General features: G+C 35.6%; 1 protein-coding gene across 8 annotated transcripts in view; it reads right to left on the minus strand.

Moving 5' to 3' along the window:
• The window catches only part of ZNF236 (zinc finger protein 236), a 69,872-nt gene that overhangs the window by 3,582 nt on the left and 50,812 nt on the right, over positions 1 to 15,478 (minus strand). For 6 of the 8 annotated variants that reach the window (XM_084507777.1, XM_084507783.1, XM_084507776.1 and 3 more), the window contains 9 exons: positions 14,385 to 14,750; positions 13,014 to 13,159; positions 11,688 to 11,919; positions 11,000 to 11,179; positions 9,632 to 9,784; positions 8,557 to 8,747; positions 6,548 to 6,679; positions 4,864 to 5,061; positions 3,005 to 3,134 (listed from right to left, as the gene is read on the minus strand). In XM_084507777.1, coding sequence (XP_084363903.1) covers positions 3,005 to 3,134; positions 4,864 to 5,061; positions 6,548 to 6,679; positions 8,557 to 8,747; positions 9,632 to 9,784; positions 11,000 to 11,179; positions 11,688 to 11,919; positions 13,014 to 13,159; positions 14,385 to 14,750 — 1,728 coding nt within the window. The remainder of the gene's footprint in view (positions 1 to 3,004; positions 3,135 to 4,863; positions 5,062 to 6,547; positions 6,680 to 8,556; positions 8,748 to 9,631; positions 9,785 to 10,999; positions 11,180 to 11,687; positions 11,920 to 13,013; positions 13,160 to 14,384; positions 14,751 to 15,478) is intronic. The other 2 variants (XM_084507778.1, XM_084507780.1) reach the window with 2 other exon arrangements.

The following is a 15,478-nucleotide window of genomic DNA, read 5'->3' on the forward strand; positions in this document are numbered from 1 at the left end:
GAAGTAGAAAATCTGTTTCTTCAGATACTTTTGACTCCAAGGTCTATATTCTACTAAAACAAACAACCTTTTTAGTGCTGTGTAAGGGATTACCACATGACTTTTTCTGATAGAAGTGCAAGCATCTGCTTTCCTCTAATTACCACAACATTTCTACAAACTGTCCTTCATTGAGAAGACTTGAATGTACAAGATACTTAAAGGATGTGAGGGAACACTCTCAAGTTGCACCAAGGAAGGTTTAGATCAGATATGAGGAAGAATTTCTTCATGGAAGAGGGTGGTTAGGCACTGGAAGAGGCTGCCTATGGAAATGGTGCAGTCCCCATCCCTGCAGGCATAAGAGACATATGGACATGGCACTAAGGGGCATGATTGATGGTTGGACCTAGTAATCTTGAAAGTCTTTTCCAACCTAGATGAATCTATGATTTTACTCATAAAGACAATGTGATTTTCTTTAGGCCACACAGATTCAGCAGGTATTGCCCATTACAAATCATTAAAAGTGTTTAATGAAGAAAGATACCAGTTTCTCACAGACAAGAATCAACTTTAAGTCTAAACTGATTGGCTTTCCTAAACTTTGATAGGAAAGGCTGTGTATGTAAAAGCACCTAAAGACTTACTTGCAGCACATTTTCACTCATTTTTCTTAAGGGATTTTTAAAAGAGTAGTCATTCTTTCAGAAGAGAATGTTATGTTACAACTGCAAGTCAATCTACAACTTCAAACAACAATAATATAAAAATGAATTCTGCAAGGATTGTTGCAGCTTGTGGGCATTCCCAGCTTATGAACACTCAGGTCCAAGAAATCTCAAAATATTTGATGACTTACTGAGTATATTATAAGTTATAAGCGATTCCAAAATAGGAAGATTTTTTTTTTCCTACGATTGTGCAGATTTATGAGAAACAGATGCATAAAGGGACTGTGGTCTCTCCACGGCCTTCCTGAAGGGCTCTGTGTCTATTACAATGGACAGCACGAGCCAAAGCAGGGAGGAGGGATACTGGCTTCTTCTCTGATTTCAAGCTATTTGGGGGACTCCTAGAACACAACACTCCCTTTTTCTAAAATCTGAATTATTTAAGCTATATATAATAAACTATATTATTTAAGCTATATTTAAGTTATATGGAAAGCAAATTATTGTGGAATTCTAAAGATGGTTAATCTCCTTTGATTTTAAATCTTGGCTCTCCCTTCTCCAGTATAACCAGAATGTTCCTTTCTACCACTGTAACATGAAGCTCTGCTCCCCTTCTTCAGCTTTTCCTCTCACAAAGAAGAGAGAGTCACCACTCATCCACAGCTGCAATTCTCTTGGGGCAGGCGGTAGAGGAAAGAGAAGCATGCACAGGCAGTCTGTTAAATCAGAACTCACAGAATCACCAGAGACCTCTAAAACATAACAGCTGTAACAGATCAAATCAGAGCCTCCTCCCACAACCAGATGAGAAGCCACCGTCAACCAGGTGTAACAGCTTTTATAAAGCAGGCTAACACACACCTATGTATTGTGGGAATAAACACAACTAGCTACAACTGAGCAGTGATAAATGCTGCTAGCTGACAGACTGCTGCAAACGCCCACTACCCCTATCTATCCATGCCTCCTACTGCAGCATCTGTAAACCTGTTTTCAGGACTCCCAAATTTAAGGATTTCCTTAGTGAAAGGACTCAAACCATAAATTAATCTTAAGTTCATGAATCCTCTTTATCCACTGTCCTATCCTTCCTGGTAGAGAGACCTCAACAGTAGGAGAACAAAATGTGAAAAGACAGATCCAGAATCTGCAGCCCCTCTGGCTCTCAGTTGCCTGGCAAATCCTAATAACCCAAAGCTCAAACACTGATGTGTAAATGAGGTGGTGTTTGTAATTACTGTTCCTGTTTTTACCTTTGACAGTATATAAAGTATATGCTGAATTAGTCAACAAGGCAAATTCATTCTTCCAGAACAAATTAAACAACGCACAGAAAGCTGTACATTATATAGGCCTGATCTAACTCATCCACAAACATTTTGAGTTCTTGAATAATTTTTTCTCTAATCCTTTTTTTTCATGGTAAAGCAAGTACCAGGCATTCATTTATGCGTAAACCTCATGATATACTGACAAAAGATTTTAAAATGTTTTGAGGATAAAACTGAATGAACAGTCGAGGAACATCCCCTCTCAACATTTGGTACATATGGTAGAAAGCATGCAGGTATGTGGAGGGAAATTTTAAACAGGGTGAGAAACACAGAGATCACATGCTGACCAGAGACTGGAATAAACAGCTCAATAAGGGGCTGGGAAGAGGGAGGACAGAAGAGAGAGAAAGGCATAGAGGGAGACAGAGAACAGAGACAGAGATTGAGAACAGCTCAGTGTCACTTGAATGGGAAGACAGATAGCTTGTGGTTGCTGGTGCAACGGATGAGAATGAAGGCATAAAAACAATAATCCAACACAGTACAATGACATCCAGAAAGGAGTTCTGCAAAAAAGCCAAAGCATTTCAAATGGATTTGAATAAGACTGTATTTATCAAAGTCAAAGAAAATAAAGTTCTAATATTTTGAGATGCACGTAATAAGAGCATGCACAAGACAGCTGGATATATAGACAAGCCTATACAGCAGAGACGTAATGCTGAAAAGTGCTGAATCTGAGACTGAATCTGAGAGTGCAAAGTGAAGATCCAGTCAAAAGGTGAAACTCAGATTATCTTTCACAAGACATGCAAGTGATACCAACCAAGGAAAAATGACAAGGCTAACACAATAGCTTGAAGAGATTAGGAATTTTGCTTTAAATCCATGAAGAGCGGCCAAAAGCTAACTGCCAGACAATGACAGCGGGGAAAGAGAAAACTCTGGCTGACTCACTGAACAAAAACACTAATCATTTTTTGGGTGTCATCTTAAGCTATAGCTTACAGTTAGTCCCCTCCAGCTTAGAAGCAATACAGATAACTTCCCCATTTTTAATGTTTCCAATGTTACCTGTGTGAATGCGACTGTGTCTCTCCAGCTGACTTGGTTTCGCAAAAGCTTTTTCACATGTATCACACTTAAACACCCTAGGTTTCTGGGAACTCAGTGAAGGTCCAGCCTGATGGGTTTGCATGTGTTCCTAAGCCAGTAGAGAAAAAGAATGTTTTAGAACCATTTAAAAAACCTTCAGTATCTAACACAGAAATATATTCACATTTTGAAGACAAAAGCAGAGGATCTTAGTCAGCAACAGACAAGGAGGAAGACGGTGGAAATCTGCAGGTTTTTTTTCCTTTTAGAATAAACACTGCATTTGTATATCATTTCTTTGTAAGACTAAGGCATCGGTAGCTTTACATTCCTGAAAACCTCTGTCAAGAACTGTATGAACTATTTTTTTTTTTTAAATACATTAGTACCCTCACTAGTTATGCGAAGCAAAATGACAAAGTTATTCATTCAAAGTGCTCTTTGAATATTTTGTTTGCTTACAAACATGGATTTAGGGCAATTATACGTACTAAGTTAGTATTGGATTTTTCCCCCCTCTCATCCAGCTCCCCCTCATTTGCCTGATGCGTAGACATTTATACTCAGCACCTGAATAAGTACCATTCTAAAAGAGCGAAAGCCTCAGAAGCAGACGGTCACAACACACAGAGCTGCACTATCAACATGCGTGTTGAACCACTTAACAAACTGTTGAATTAATTAAAAACACTAAGGTCTTTACAGGTAAGAGAGCAGAATGAAAGTACAGCACGTTTTAGTAAGAAGCAGTAATAACATTTCTAACTTCAGTGGTATTAACTCCCTAATGTTAAGCCTAAAAAAGGTTTACTTCTAAGAAAACAAGAGATTGGTATCTTTTTGTTTTGTTTTGTTTTTCATCACTACTTAAGGAAAACAATTATCTGTATTGTATTCCAAAAACTTTTTGCTAGAAAACTCCTCAAACATAATTTGCTGAGTTTGACAGCATTCTGAGAGTTTCCCCAAGGACCAAAAATCTTGTAACACACTCTCACTCCAAGGGGGTAAAGTTCACAACCAGAGTATATCTCCTTGAAATATGATACAAAAATGAGAGGAAATCTCCTGAAAAGCTCTCTGAAGAGCTACTAAATATTAAGGCATGGCTTCTGGATCTGGAAATTTCCTGTTATAATTCCTGGGAAGCTGGAAAAATTCTGGGGAAGTTAAATGTTTGTTCTGTTCTTAATACACTTCTTCAATCCACTGCCTTTTAGTATCGCTCAGAGATGGGATATTGGCCTGGAGAGACCACTTGTTTACTACAGCCTGATACTTTTAACAGGAACATTCTATAATTATAATTAAAATACAACTAAATTTCTGAAAATATTCAGAAGTATCAGGTTGTTGATAATCTAAAGAAAACATAGGAAATATCACTAAACAGCAACAATATAAGGATAACTTAAAACCAATGCCTCCTCCGCAGATGTCACTTGTGCTCCAAAAAGAGAGCACCTAAAAACCAAAGGATAGTGTGCAAAGTAAAATGTTCCCTATGATTACAAAAGCCTCTCTGGAAATCAGGACAAGCAGTGCTGACATATATAATGCAAGTAAAGTAAATGAAATCTTTTTCTGCCACTGCTATTTGCATGACAGTCATTCACATTTTTTTTCCTAAGGTCAATATATGCATTAAAATACTCTCTGTGGTCCAGGGAAGTTATCTATCTGTACAAGCAGTATCATTTAGGCTCTCTCTCTCAGATTCATATCTCACAGACTATGAACGGAAAGGAAAGGGGTAACAGGTAGTTTTCATTAGCATGACAAGAAGTCCACACCGAAAGAATGAGTTAACAGACCGATCCACTGTTATTACCAAATACCTTGAGATGCGTTGCCCGCTTAAAGGCTTTATTGCAGACATGGCAAACGTGTATTCGTTCCTTGCCATGAACTTCTTTACTGTGGTGCATCAACATGGTGGCTGAAGAGAAGGTTTGACTACACTCAAAACACTGGTGCACACGACTTTCTTTTTCTGCTTGATTGCTTTTAGTCACATTAGGAGAAACCTCTGTCACCTATAACAATTTGTAAAACAGTCAAATAATTACATAGGCACACCCACAACAGCTGTTTATTTTTCAACGTGATCCATTTTTGAAGTACTTGCAAGCAGCTATGAACACAAAAGAAAAATCTAAGTTGTATGTAAACATAAACTTGTATTTCAATGCTCTTAACAATGACTAAATACAGTTATTTTACAAAAACAAAAAGATTAGAGTAACTATGTTCAAATTCATGTATGTCCTAAAAATCCAATGTGTTTGAGTATATAAATATTTTCCTATACTTATATATTCCTGAGCATCTCAGATGATTCTTTTCTCACCAAAAATATTCAAAGCCAAAAACACCTCAGACAAAACCAATAAAAAAAAAAACACAAAGAGCGTCTGATTTTTACAGAGGATAGTGTTTTCTCTGGTTAGTTTATCTATCAAGAACTTTTTTTTTTTTTTAAATCAAGTAGCTCTGAGCTACCAACACAAAATTTCAGAAGTACTGAAATCGTAATTAAAAGTTGAGAGGATGTGGGTGTTTTGTTTTGTTTTTTTAATCAATGCTGGCATTTGCAAAAATTTCACTTTCTTCAAATAAGGTAACAAAAAACTTGCTCAATTTTGTGGATAGAAAAGAATCTTAAATACTAAATCTTATAAAAAGAAATAAATGGAAATAAACAAAAGATAAAGGAAATATTATTCTATATTACTTATTTAGGATAAACTGAAGTTGAGAAAGAGAGCACAGTAGAATGTTTTCCATAGTAGAAAGCAGGAATAGTAACAAAATTAGCAATGATGCAATATAATACATACTGAACAAAATGATAAATAACATACACACATATAATTATACATGTATGCACATTTCCAACTGGTTGGAACCTCTCAGAAAAAGGCCAAAATGTTGAAAGTCAGTCAATGGTCACCAGAAAGACAGAAAAGTAGTTTACATTACTGTTCTATTTTGACTGCTACAGCACTGCTACGCAGTACTGCTACTCAGTCACTGTCCCACTTCACAGATGATTTGGGATTGCAGAAAACAAATCTTAGCAATAAAAACAAAGCAAAAGAGACACTCTGTCTATGGGACATTTACACATGTTTTTTTCACGCGTCCTCTGACCCCCCTGTAGCAGACTAACTCATTTTTCTTTTGCTGCTAATACAACTGCAAAAACTCCTCAGAGGTGCTGGGGCAGAGGCTGGGCCAACTAAACCAGCGCTGCTGCGGTGACCCCACTACACTCCTGGGCATCTACCTCAGTGGGCTGCTGGCTCCAGCAGAGCCCAGAGCCTTTGTTGTCTTTTTTCAATATGAGTGTTATCAACTCAAAATTTAAGCACAATCCAGATGACTAGGCAGTTAAAATGAACTTCTACCCAATGGGAATGACATCAGTCTTCCTGCTTTGGTATACAGAAGAATCATTCTAATACTTTTTATTAATAACATCCTTTACCCACAAGAGACAAAGAAATATATTGCATCTACCTGATATGTTATTTCTTCAGAGTTGGCAGCTGCTGAATGGGGTGTATGGCTCACTAGTATGACTTGCTGTGAGCCTGACCCACTTTGGCTAGCGAGACTGGAATCTGTGAGTATAGCAGGGAACTGCTGACCCTGTCAAAGAGGGGAGGAGAAGGGAAAGGAAGTAAAATTAATTATATTGAAACAGTTAATTGCAGTCAAGCGTGTTATTTTTATACCTAAAACTAATTTTTTTTTCTCTAGAAAAAGACCTTTTCCAGTATCCTATTTGAGCAAATGCTACTGTTCTCTCTCCTCTTCCCCTTTCATCTTAAACCTACCAACTTAAGGGTAACAACGATTGGAAGTCTGTAAAAGCAGAGATTCAGTTCAGTTTTTCCAAGTCTTGCATCAAGTGCTGCATGTTTCATCCTTCCCTTATCTGTGTCTTCCCAGATCATACTTTCCTTAACCCTATCTTCTGCTTTTCTGCATGGTCTCCCACAATATTTCCCTTTTTAAAATCTGTTAAAAGAAATCTACTTCCAAAATACATGAAATCAAGATACAAAATTACCAATTGAGAGTCACAATTACTAACATCACAGCACTACTTCTATTTCTTACTATGAAAGACTTTTCCATCTCCCCAGGAAATGCACTAACTTTATGTACTACCTGTCCATTTATCATGATTCGCGCTACATACACCGTGTTTGCATAGTAGCCAATATGGTTTTCCATTATTTGACTTAAAGTCTTATTAATTTAACTTAAAAGTGGCTTATTGATAATCATCAACACTTAACTTTACATCGTTTAAATGATTACAAAGTCTGAAATGAAGCTACGTGTTGCTTTGTTACTCTAATGTCAAAAATGACAAATGCGTTACTAGAAACATTTAAGAAGCCTTTACACAATCTTTCCCCATCTTTAGCTTTCAATGACACCACAAAAATCTTACATTATAATAAAAACAAAATTAATGCTAAAGCTACCTGGGAGATGATAGCCATATCGCACAATTCTTGCATCATTTCTTATCACTATCTCTATTAAAGAGGGATAGATTTAATCACTTTCCTATTACTTGCCGTGAAAAGAACTAACACAATTACTCTTCAACTCATATACCCACAAGGAGGAAGATAAAAATTTACCAGAGTAAACAATAAAAAGTTTGGGAATACTAAACTATATAGTTATACAACATATTGTTTAGTAAACAAAAATAAACTGAAGTGATAACATTCTCAAGCTAGCATTCTCAAGGTAAAAGAATTATCTTATTTAGGTCTCCAGGAGTTAGGACCTAAAGAAAAGGCTACATGAAGGTCTTCATAACGTGTCCTATTATCACAGGTCAACTATTCTGTCTCAGATTAAATTATTTTTTAATCCTCTTCCACACAGGACTATGTAATCAAAATTGGAAGCTATCTTTTGAAGACTGAGGAGAGAAAAAATAGCCTTTGCTACTTTGCCTAGCAGAATAATTCATAAATTATTATAACAGTGTATGACTTTCACATGACAATAAAGAATAAAGGTACAGCCTAAATTTAACCAGAAGGAAAAAATACATTTTAAAGCAAGCTTATTGTTTTTTCATTATTTATTCTGTACGTACTGAATTTGCAGATTCGCTACTAACATTTCTTAAACATTTTTAGTGTAGCACTCATTCCAATCCTCAAGAAAGTACTATCTACCAGTTCTGTGATTAAGTAAGAACTGATCACAGAGCACCCACAGGAAATATTCATTACTAATCTCCCTTTTCATTTAAAATGGGGGAAAAAAAAAAAAAAAAAAAAGCTACAATTAGAAGAAATTAAGTTTATGGTATTTTTAAATGGTTTGGTCAGGTTTTGCTCTCCAAAGAATTACAGTAGCCATGTATATACAGTTTATCACAAAAAAAGAACGATCTCATAAGAAATTATTTTGTAAGCAAAATCCCAAATTCCTGCCCTTTAAGACATTAATATTAGTTTATCTGTCACTTCAGAAAAAGAATTTCTTACCTGTGAAGTGATATTAAGTGTAACTGCATCAAGACCACCTGACAACATTCCCTGAGTGTCAGCAAGAGTTAAAGTGACACTACCATCTCCTCCAACTCCTGATGAAGACATTACCAAATTCTGTGTAGAAACTGTAGGCTGAGACATGGGTGTTGTTGAAGGAAGGTTTGTTCCACCTGTTGTACTAAGCTCTGGAATATATGTAGAATAGTTAAAAAAAAAAAAAAGTTACGTAAGTTCTAACTGCAAATTTATTATTTTAATTGAACTTAACCATTTCTATTTCTCCTTTGCTATGCCTTTATGTCTCAAAAGCAAGAGAACAAAATCAGTTAAACTAATCACATGTCAAAAATCATCGGTCAAATGATAAAATTAGAAAAAATCTAGTTCTTAATGTACCTTGATGTATATCACACTGTGAGGCCATAACTTTGTAATAAGGCATATTCATTGCCAAAAGAACACCCAAAGAAATTTCAGATTACACATTTCTGTAGTCTGACCACTTTCAGAATCCTCAAAGACTACTTGGACTCAAGATAGTAAAACCAAAACTTCGAACTCCACAACACAGCAATCCCACCCTATTTTCATAACATGGCTGATGAACTATAACAGCTACATAGGCTGGTTTATTATAATCAAACTGTTATAAGACACCTGTATAAAAATAGATTCTCCAACATGTGACTAGAGGCCTCAGCTTTCAGTTTTTAAGTCTCAAAAAGATGAAAAGATGAGATAGAAGGTACAATCCAACTGCCTGCTTTTCATTACCTAAGAATAGGTAATAGGTAACTAGCCTTAACCTCCAAATTTTACAGAATATTCTGGGGGTAGGACTTATCTGTATTTCTTTCTTACTCTGTGCAGTGGGTAATTTAAATTGGCACAACGAAGTAAGGCTAGTGAGAAAACACACCCAAGGCTTGTAGTTCTTCAATTGTAATGTGCAAGATCATACTATTTCAGATTCAGTTATCTGGTCTATCGTTTAGTTGTTGTTGTTTGTTTTTTTTTTTTTTTTTAACATGGCATTACATTTTTTCTTAGAAAATCATTTTATGCATACCTGGAGCATTTAGCGAAGTGCCCTGAGAAAGAAGCTGGTCATTGCTTATAGTTAATGTTGCCCCTGTACTCTGGCTGTTGATGGTTGGTGCTGTCAGCCTTAAGCTACTATTCATATCACTGCTTCCAGAATTATGTTGAATAAGATCTTGTCCTAAACAGAAATTAGCCCTGTTAATATCTGTTAATAACTGGAAATATCTCAACATTATTGTACTAATGTACTTCCAACAATAAAATACTGATAAAAGAAGTAGAAGATAAAACCAAAGCACAAAATGCATTATGTGGAGGTTCAACATTTTTAATTCAGATGTGGTTATGTACGCACATGACCATACATCTAGATACTAACAGAGAAATACTTTTGCTTATTTAGACAAACGGATCTTTCCTAGATTCAAGTCACCAACTTCATGAACCTATACAGCCTAACAAACTAAAGGCTGTAATATTTTTTATATCTACCATACAGATAATGAATTGCATTGACCATGCTCTCTTTTGAAAAAAGATCAACGTTAATTTTGTGGAACCTTCAACAGGCACCCAACATATAGAAATTGAAGGCAGATTCTGTCAGCTGTTGCACAGCCGAACTCCATGTTCCTTAGATGTGTGAACATCCATTGACAAGCAAAAAAACAGAGGTGAGGAACCATGACACTAACATGGACATTATTGCCACAACACTTTGAAAACATAAAACGCTTTACAGAAAAGAAAAAAAGAAATAAAGAAAAGAGAGAAGCACTAAATATTATACTGAAATCTATTAAAGAAAAGCAATGACACAAAATACAGTGTCTTGGGGGAAGTAGACAGCTATTTATGCTGTATAATAGGATCAGTCTCTTAGAGGCAGTAAAGTAAGTTGGTCCAAATGCGTTCAAAGAAAGCCAGCGTATTAACTACATATTATAAAGCCTGAATAGTACAACTCAAAGAATGATCAGGGCACATATTAGAAGATGGTTGTACTTTAAGTAAATGTAGATCATACAAACTCAGTCCTCCAGGTGTTGACCTGCCCTGAGCTGCCTGTTCCAATCCCAGCATTACCCAGGAGTTATACTACACCACACGAGGCATAGAAAGGAAATACAAACTGCTTATACAGGCTTTCGCCCTGAGAAGTATCGGTTGAATCAAGACTATGAAGAAAATAGGGAACCAATTTAACGTGTCCTCAAAGCAAGCATACATTGTTTTTAAAGGCAGATTTTAAAGGGGAGCATCTTTAAAAGCTGATGTATATAAAAACACACCACAGGAATGCCGTGGACAGTGGAAAATATCCTCAAATACTGTATAGCTAGCCTATGAAATGGAAACCTGGTACCGTTAAGAAATCATTAAAAATACCAACCAGATATGGTAAGAGTGATTTCTTGAGGACTTCCTGATGAGTTTGTAGTAGTAGAACCCGTAGCATGAGCCAGAACTTGGCTCAAACTGGAATTATTTATGGTCAATGTTATCTCATGTTGTCCATTTGAAGATGATACCATACCCTGTGAAGTCATGACTTGAGAGATGTCCTGTGTACCTAAATAGATAGAACAACAAAATAAAAAATCTATGAAGATCCTATCTTTATGATACAATTTTTAAAACAATTACTACATTTTCTAAGTATATTTATACATAATATAAACCTTTATTATATATATCTTAATATAAATTATATACACACATCTTATATAGATTTATATCTTACGTTTATGTTTCTAAATTCTCACTATAGAAGATGTAGCCAACATAAAATTTTAGAACGTGTACTCTAAAGGAGAAGTTGTTTCCACTATCAAATTTACTCCTCTAAAGGTTAAGATTTTCAAAGTTTTTATACATTTCTAAAGACTAAAAATGTTCTTCTATTTTCATTATATAGCTTACCTTATGAAAAAAGAGCATTAAAAATGATAAAATTGTAGAATTTGCTGAATATGCTGCTACAAGAAGTATATGGCTATCTTTTTAAACAAGGTATTTAAAAAATCTCAGTGCATGACAAACTAAGAAATTCAAAGCATAAGACTTATGACACTGCTTACCACTAGCATTGGTTGTCAGCACAGACTCTTGCTCAGATAGAGATCCTATTGTCATATTAGCTGAAGATGTTACTGTAGGCTGTAAAGACAGGCCTGATATGGGCTGAATAACCACATTAGCAGGCACTGTGTTTTCTGTTGTCTGGAGGGTAGGATTCTGTGAAGCCATATTGGGATCTCCAGTTAGCTGCTGAGCAAGTAAATTACTCTGCTGAAGAATACTTGGATCAATCTGAAAAGCAAGTTCTCAATCTGAAGTTAACATATATGGGTTACGTGAATATTCATAGCAAACCTAGAATTCAAGAAGGTGCATATAGAGTATATATATGAACTTCGTAATTGAACATTTTAGTTTTTATTGTGCTTTTTGTTTGTTTTTAAATGTATCTCTCTCTATATATATAGAAAGCCTCCAAAGTCTACATGTAAACAGTCTATTTAGCTTCAGCTATAGATTCATCCTTCATCAAAAAGTTCGGGAAATCATTATTATAGTTGCATACAAGCATGCTGGACTCTGGATACCCATTATACTGGCATTCTGTACTGACTTAGTGTTGCATTTACTCTTAACACTGTTTTCAGGACTTTCAACGCCAAAAGGCATGGAGCAGAAGATAAGACTGATATCAGAAATTACCTACTTTTTCAGCTCCTATGAGTCTGAAAAAGCTCCAAGCAAGTCAATGCAACTCTGCAAATGACTTTTCCCTTAGCTTGGGGTTGGCCCTTTTGACCTGCATAGGTCTTCTCCAACCTCAGAATGATTCTGTTAAACTGATCAAACCTAAACTAGTTCATTAAAACTGTTAACATCATTTTAAAATTTAAATGTAACCATCTCACTTTTTTATATGAAGCATTTGTATTGTTCATTTTACAAGCTCAAAGGGAATTTAAATTCTGAAACCAAGTATTTAAAAACATGCTAAATAATGCAGGTGTCATGGTAAGGAAAAAAAAACTGTTTTCTGTAATCATTTGAGTTGTTTTCAGGGATGGGGACTGCTGGGTGGGGAGATTTAGCCTAAAATGCTTTTAAAGTGAAAAAGACAAAATGCAATTAAAAGAAAAAGCAGCATTTAAAGCAATCTGACAAAATCCCAGAGGGGTAAAAAAACAGAAAGACTGGAGGAGAAAAAAACAGAAAAAAAACACAATGTAGCTATTGTTCAAGTCTTTTAACACTGTACAATTGATATAGCACAGAACTGCCAAACACCTCGTTCAAGGGAACTCTTCCAGAAGTATACTCAGTTAAACTTCCTTCAGTCCTCAAACTGACTCTATGAAATTAGAGACAAGAGACTAAAAGCAACCTACCTGTAATGTTATGTTGTTAATACTGGTGGCATCTATTCCAGATATTTGAACATTTTGTCCAACTAGATTAGCAGCAAGTTGTAATTGTATTCCTTCAAGAGTGGCCAAGCTACCATCTGTCAAGGACACAGTTAAGTCACCTCCAGCTACCAAAGAAAATAGTCATATTATAATGTTTTTCTTTATCATTACTGACCACCATCTTATTTTTGTAAATAAAATCACTACAAAAGCTACACATATACACATGTATATACGCAAGGAAACAGAACTTGCAGTTGCTAATTATAAATTCCATATAATTTAGGGATAGCTATTACTTAAACACAAGTTGGCATCTTCCAAAACCAAAGTAGCTTTGGAACCTGGAGAAATTTGGTATAAATTTCATTGGAGAGTATGCCACCCCTAAATACAAGCAACACTTACACAAGGTATGTCCACCTGAGTCATTGCCACATTTATGCATAGAACAGAAACATTATTCAAGAAGGAAGCAAAGGTAAACCTACACACATATGTGGGTGGAAATAAAGGTACGTTAGCATTTGAAAAACAAAATCTTAACCACTTAGAAAGCTAATATTAAAAGTTGAACAGACTGTTGCTACGAATGCTCAGAAAAGGTGAAGAATTCACCTTGTTTGACATACCTTTTCCAAACACCTTTAGTATTAAGTATGATCAACCAGCCTCCTTTGGTTCATGTCTCAAGAACATTTATCTTTGCCTATCCAAAATCCCTTAATACAATAAATAAATTTGCTTCACAAAGCATCCAAGAAATACCTCTTCTGGGCAAAATGCAAATCAGTAATCTTGATTTTAAAAGTTTCCTGCTTCTTCCTAGGACTCCTTATTCTGTTCACTCAAGAACTCCAAGCAAACAGATAGCTTTTAAATCTCCAATTTTTCCACAAACCAAGCTTGTCAAAAAAAAAAAAAAAAAATTTACCAGTATATTCTGAACTCTATTTGTTGGTTTCAGACAACAGCTTAGGGTAGCTGATGACTATAGTTAAGTACAAGACCAAGACATCACTGCAAAACAGTTTTGCTTCTCTTCTTTTTAAGAAAAGGCAAGAATATTACCGAAAATAACACAATTACTCCTGCTACTTATCCTTGTTTTCTTCCTTTCTACAGTGCAACACCACAGCAGAACTTAAGAGATCTAAGCGAACTATGACCAGCATACATTTTCCCCTTCATTCTAAAATACATGTAAATAGCTATTTATGTCATCACTGTGAAGGAAGTTGAATACTACCTGCTTGGAAGTAGCGTTTGGTATAAGTTTCTGAACCCTAGCAGAAAGCCAAATTCAGTATTTCATTTAAATACCACTAATAAAAAGTAACCCGTTTTTACCTGACACAGAAGCAGGCAGAATAGCCTGGCCCACAAGTCCTTGTTGAAGTAAATTTTGATCAAACTGACTTGTCAAAACAGAGTTATTCATGATGAAAACATTTGGGTCTGTTGATGATGAATTAAGAAGACTGACTGGCTGTAGTCCCTCAGTTGAAGTACGGGCAACAGGCTTCCTAACCTTCTTGGTCTCTGGTTTATAATGACACTGTATGTGGGTTTTTCTGCGCCCAGACGTACGAAACCGTAAATCACAGTGAGGACATTTGAACGGCTTTGCTCCTGTATGCAGACGCATGTGGACTTTCAGACTTCCTTTTGTAGAAAAAGAATTACTGCACACATGACAACTGAAGAGCTTCTGACCTAGAAAAATTTTAAAAAGAGAAAGGTAAGTGATAAAAACTCTAAAAATCAATAGCCCCGTACCAATGAATTAAGAAAACATGGATTCTAAACTAAATTGAACATAATAAGTTTGAAATAATTAGCCACACTCTTTATAGTTTTGGCTGCTTTTCAAATGAAGAAAGGATTTTAATTAATCTTAATTTTTTCCTAATTTCTGAGACTCAGTTTATTTCTAATACACTGTGAAAAAAATCATTCAGATTTTGACCTGATAGGTCATCTAATGTCTTGTCTTCATCATTATCTCTCACTTCCTGACATAACAATTCAACCTACTTCAGTTTACTGATTTAGATTACAAAACCCTAACACATCAACGTCCCTTTTTGTTCAACAAAATAGTAATTACAAATTGGGATGAAAGGTCATACAGGAATGACAAATGCTGAATTAGCACTGTTTCCAAATAAAGTCAAATTAAGTATACTTTATGGCATCTATAAGATGATTACTGCATCTACAAGATGATGCAATATTGCTGGCTACTCAGGTAAAACGTTAACAAGAACTGCTATACATACAGGGAATTAAAAAGCAGTGAAGGCAGAAGTACAATATTGTGTGACTTCAGTTATTCCACTATAGCAGTATACACTACGTCGGGATGAGATGCAGGGAGTAAATACTTAGCCAGAGAACCAAATCTCAGAACTTTCAACAACATACAAGAGCTGGTTCTGTGT

Source organism: Aythya ferina, assembly GCF_964211825.1.
Source record: "Aythya ferina genome assembly, chromosome: 2".
Classification (NCBI taxonomy): domain Eukaryota; kingdom Metazoa; phylum Chordata; class Aves; order Anseriformes; family Anatidae; genus Aythya; species Aythya ferina.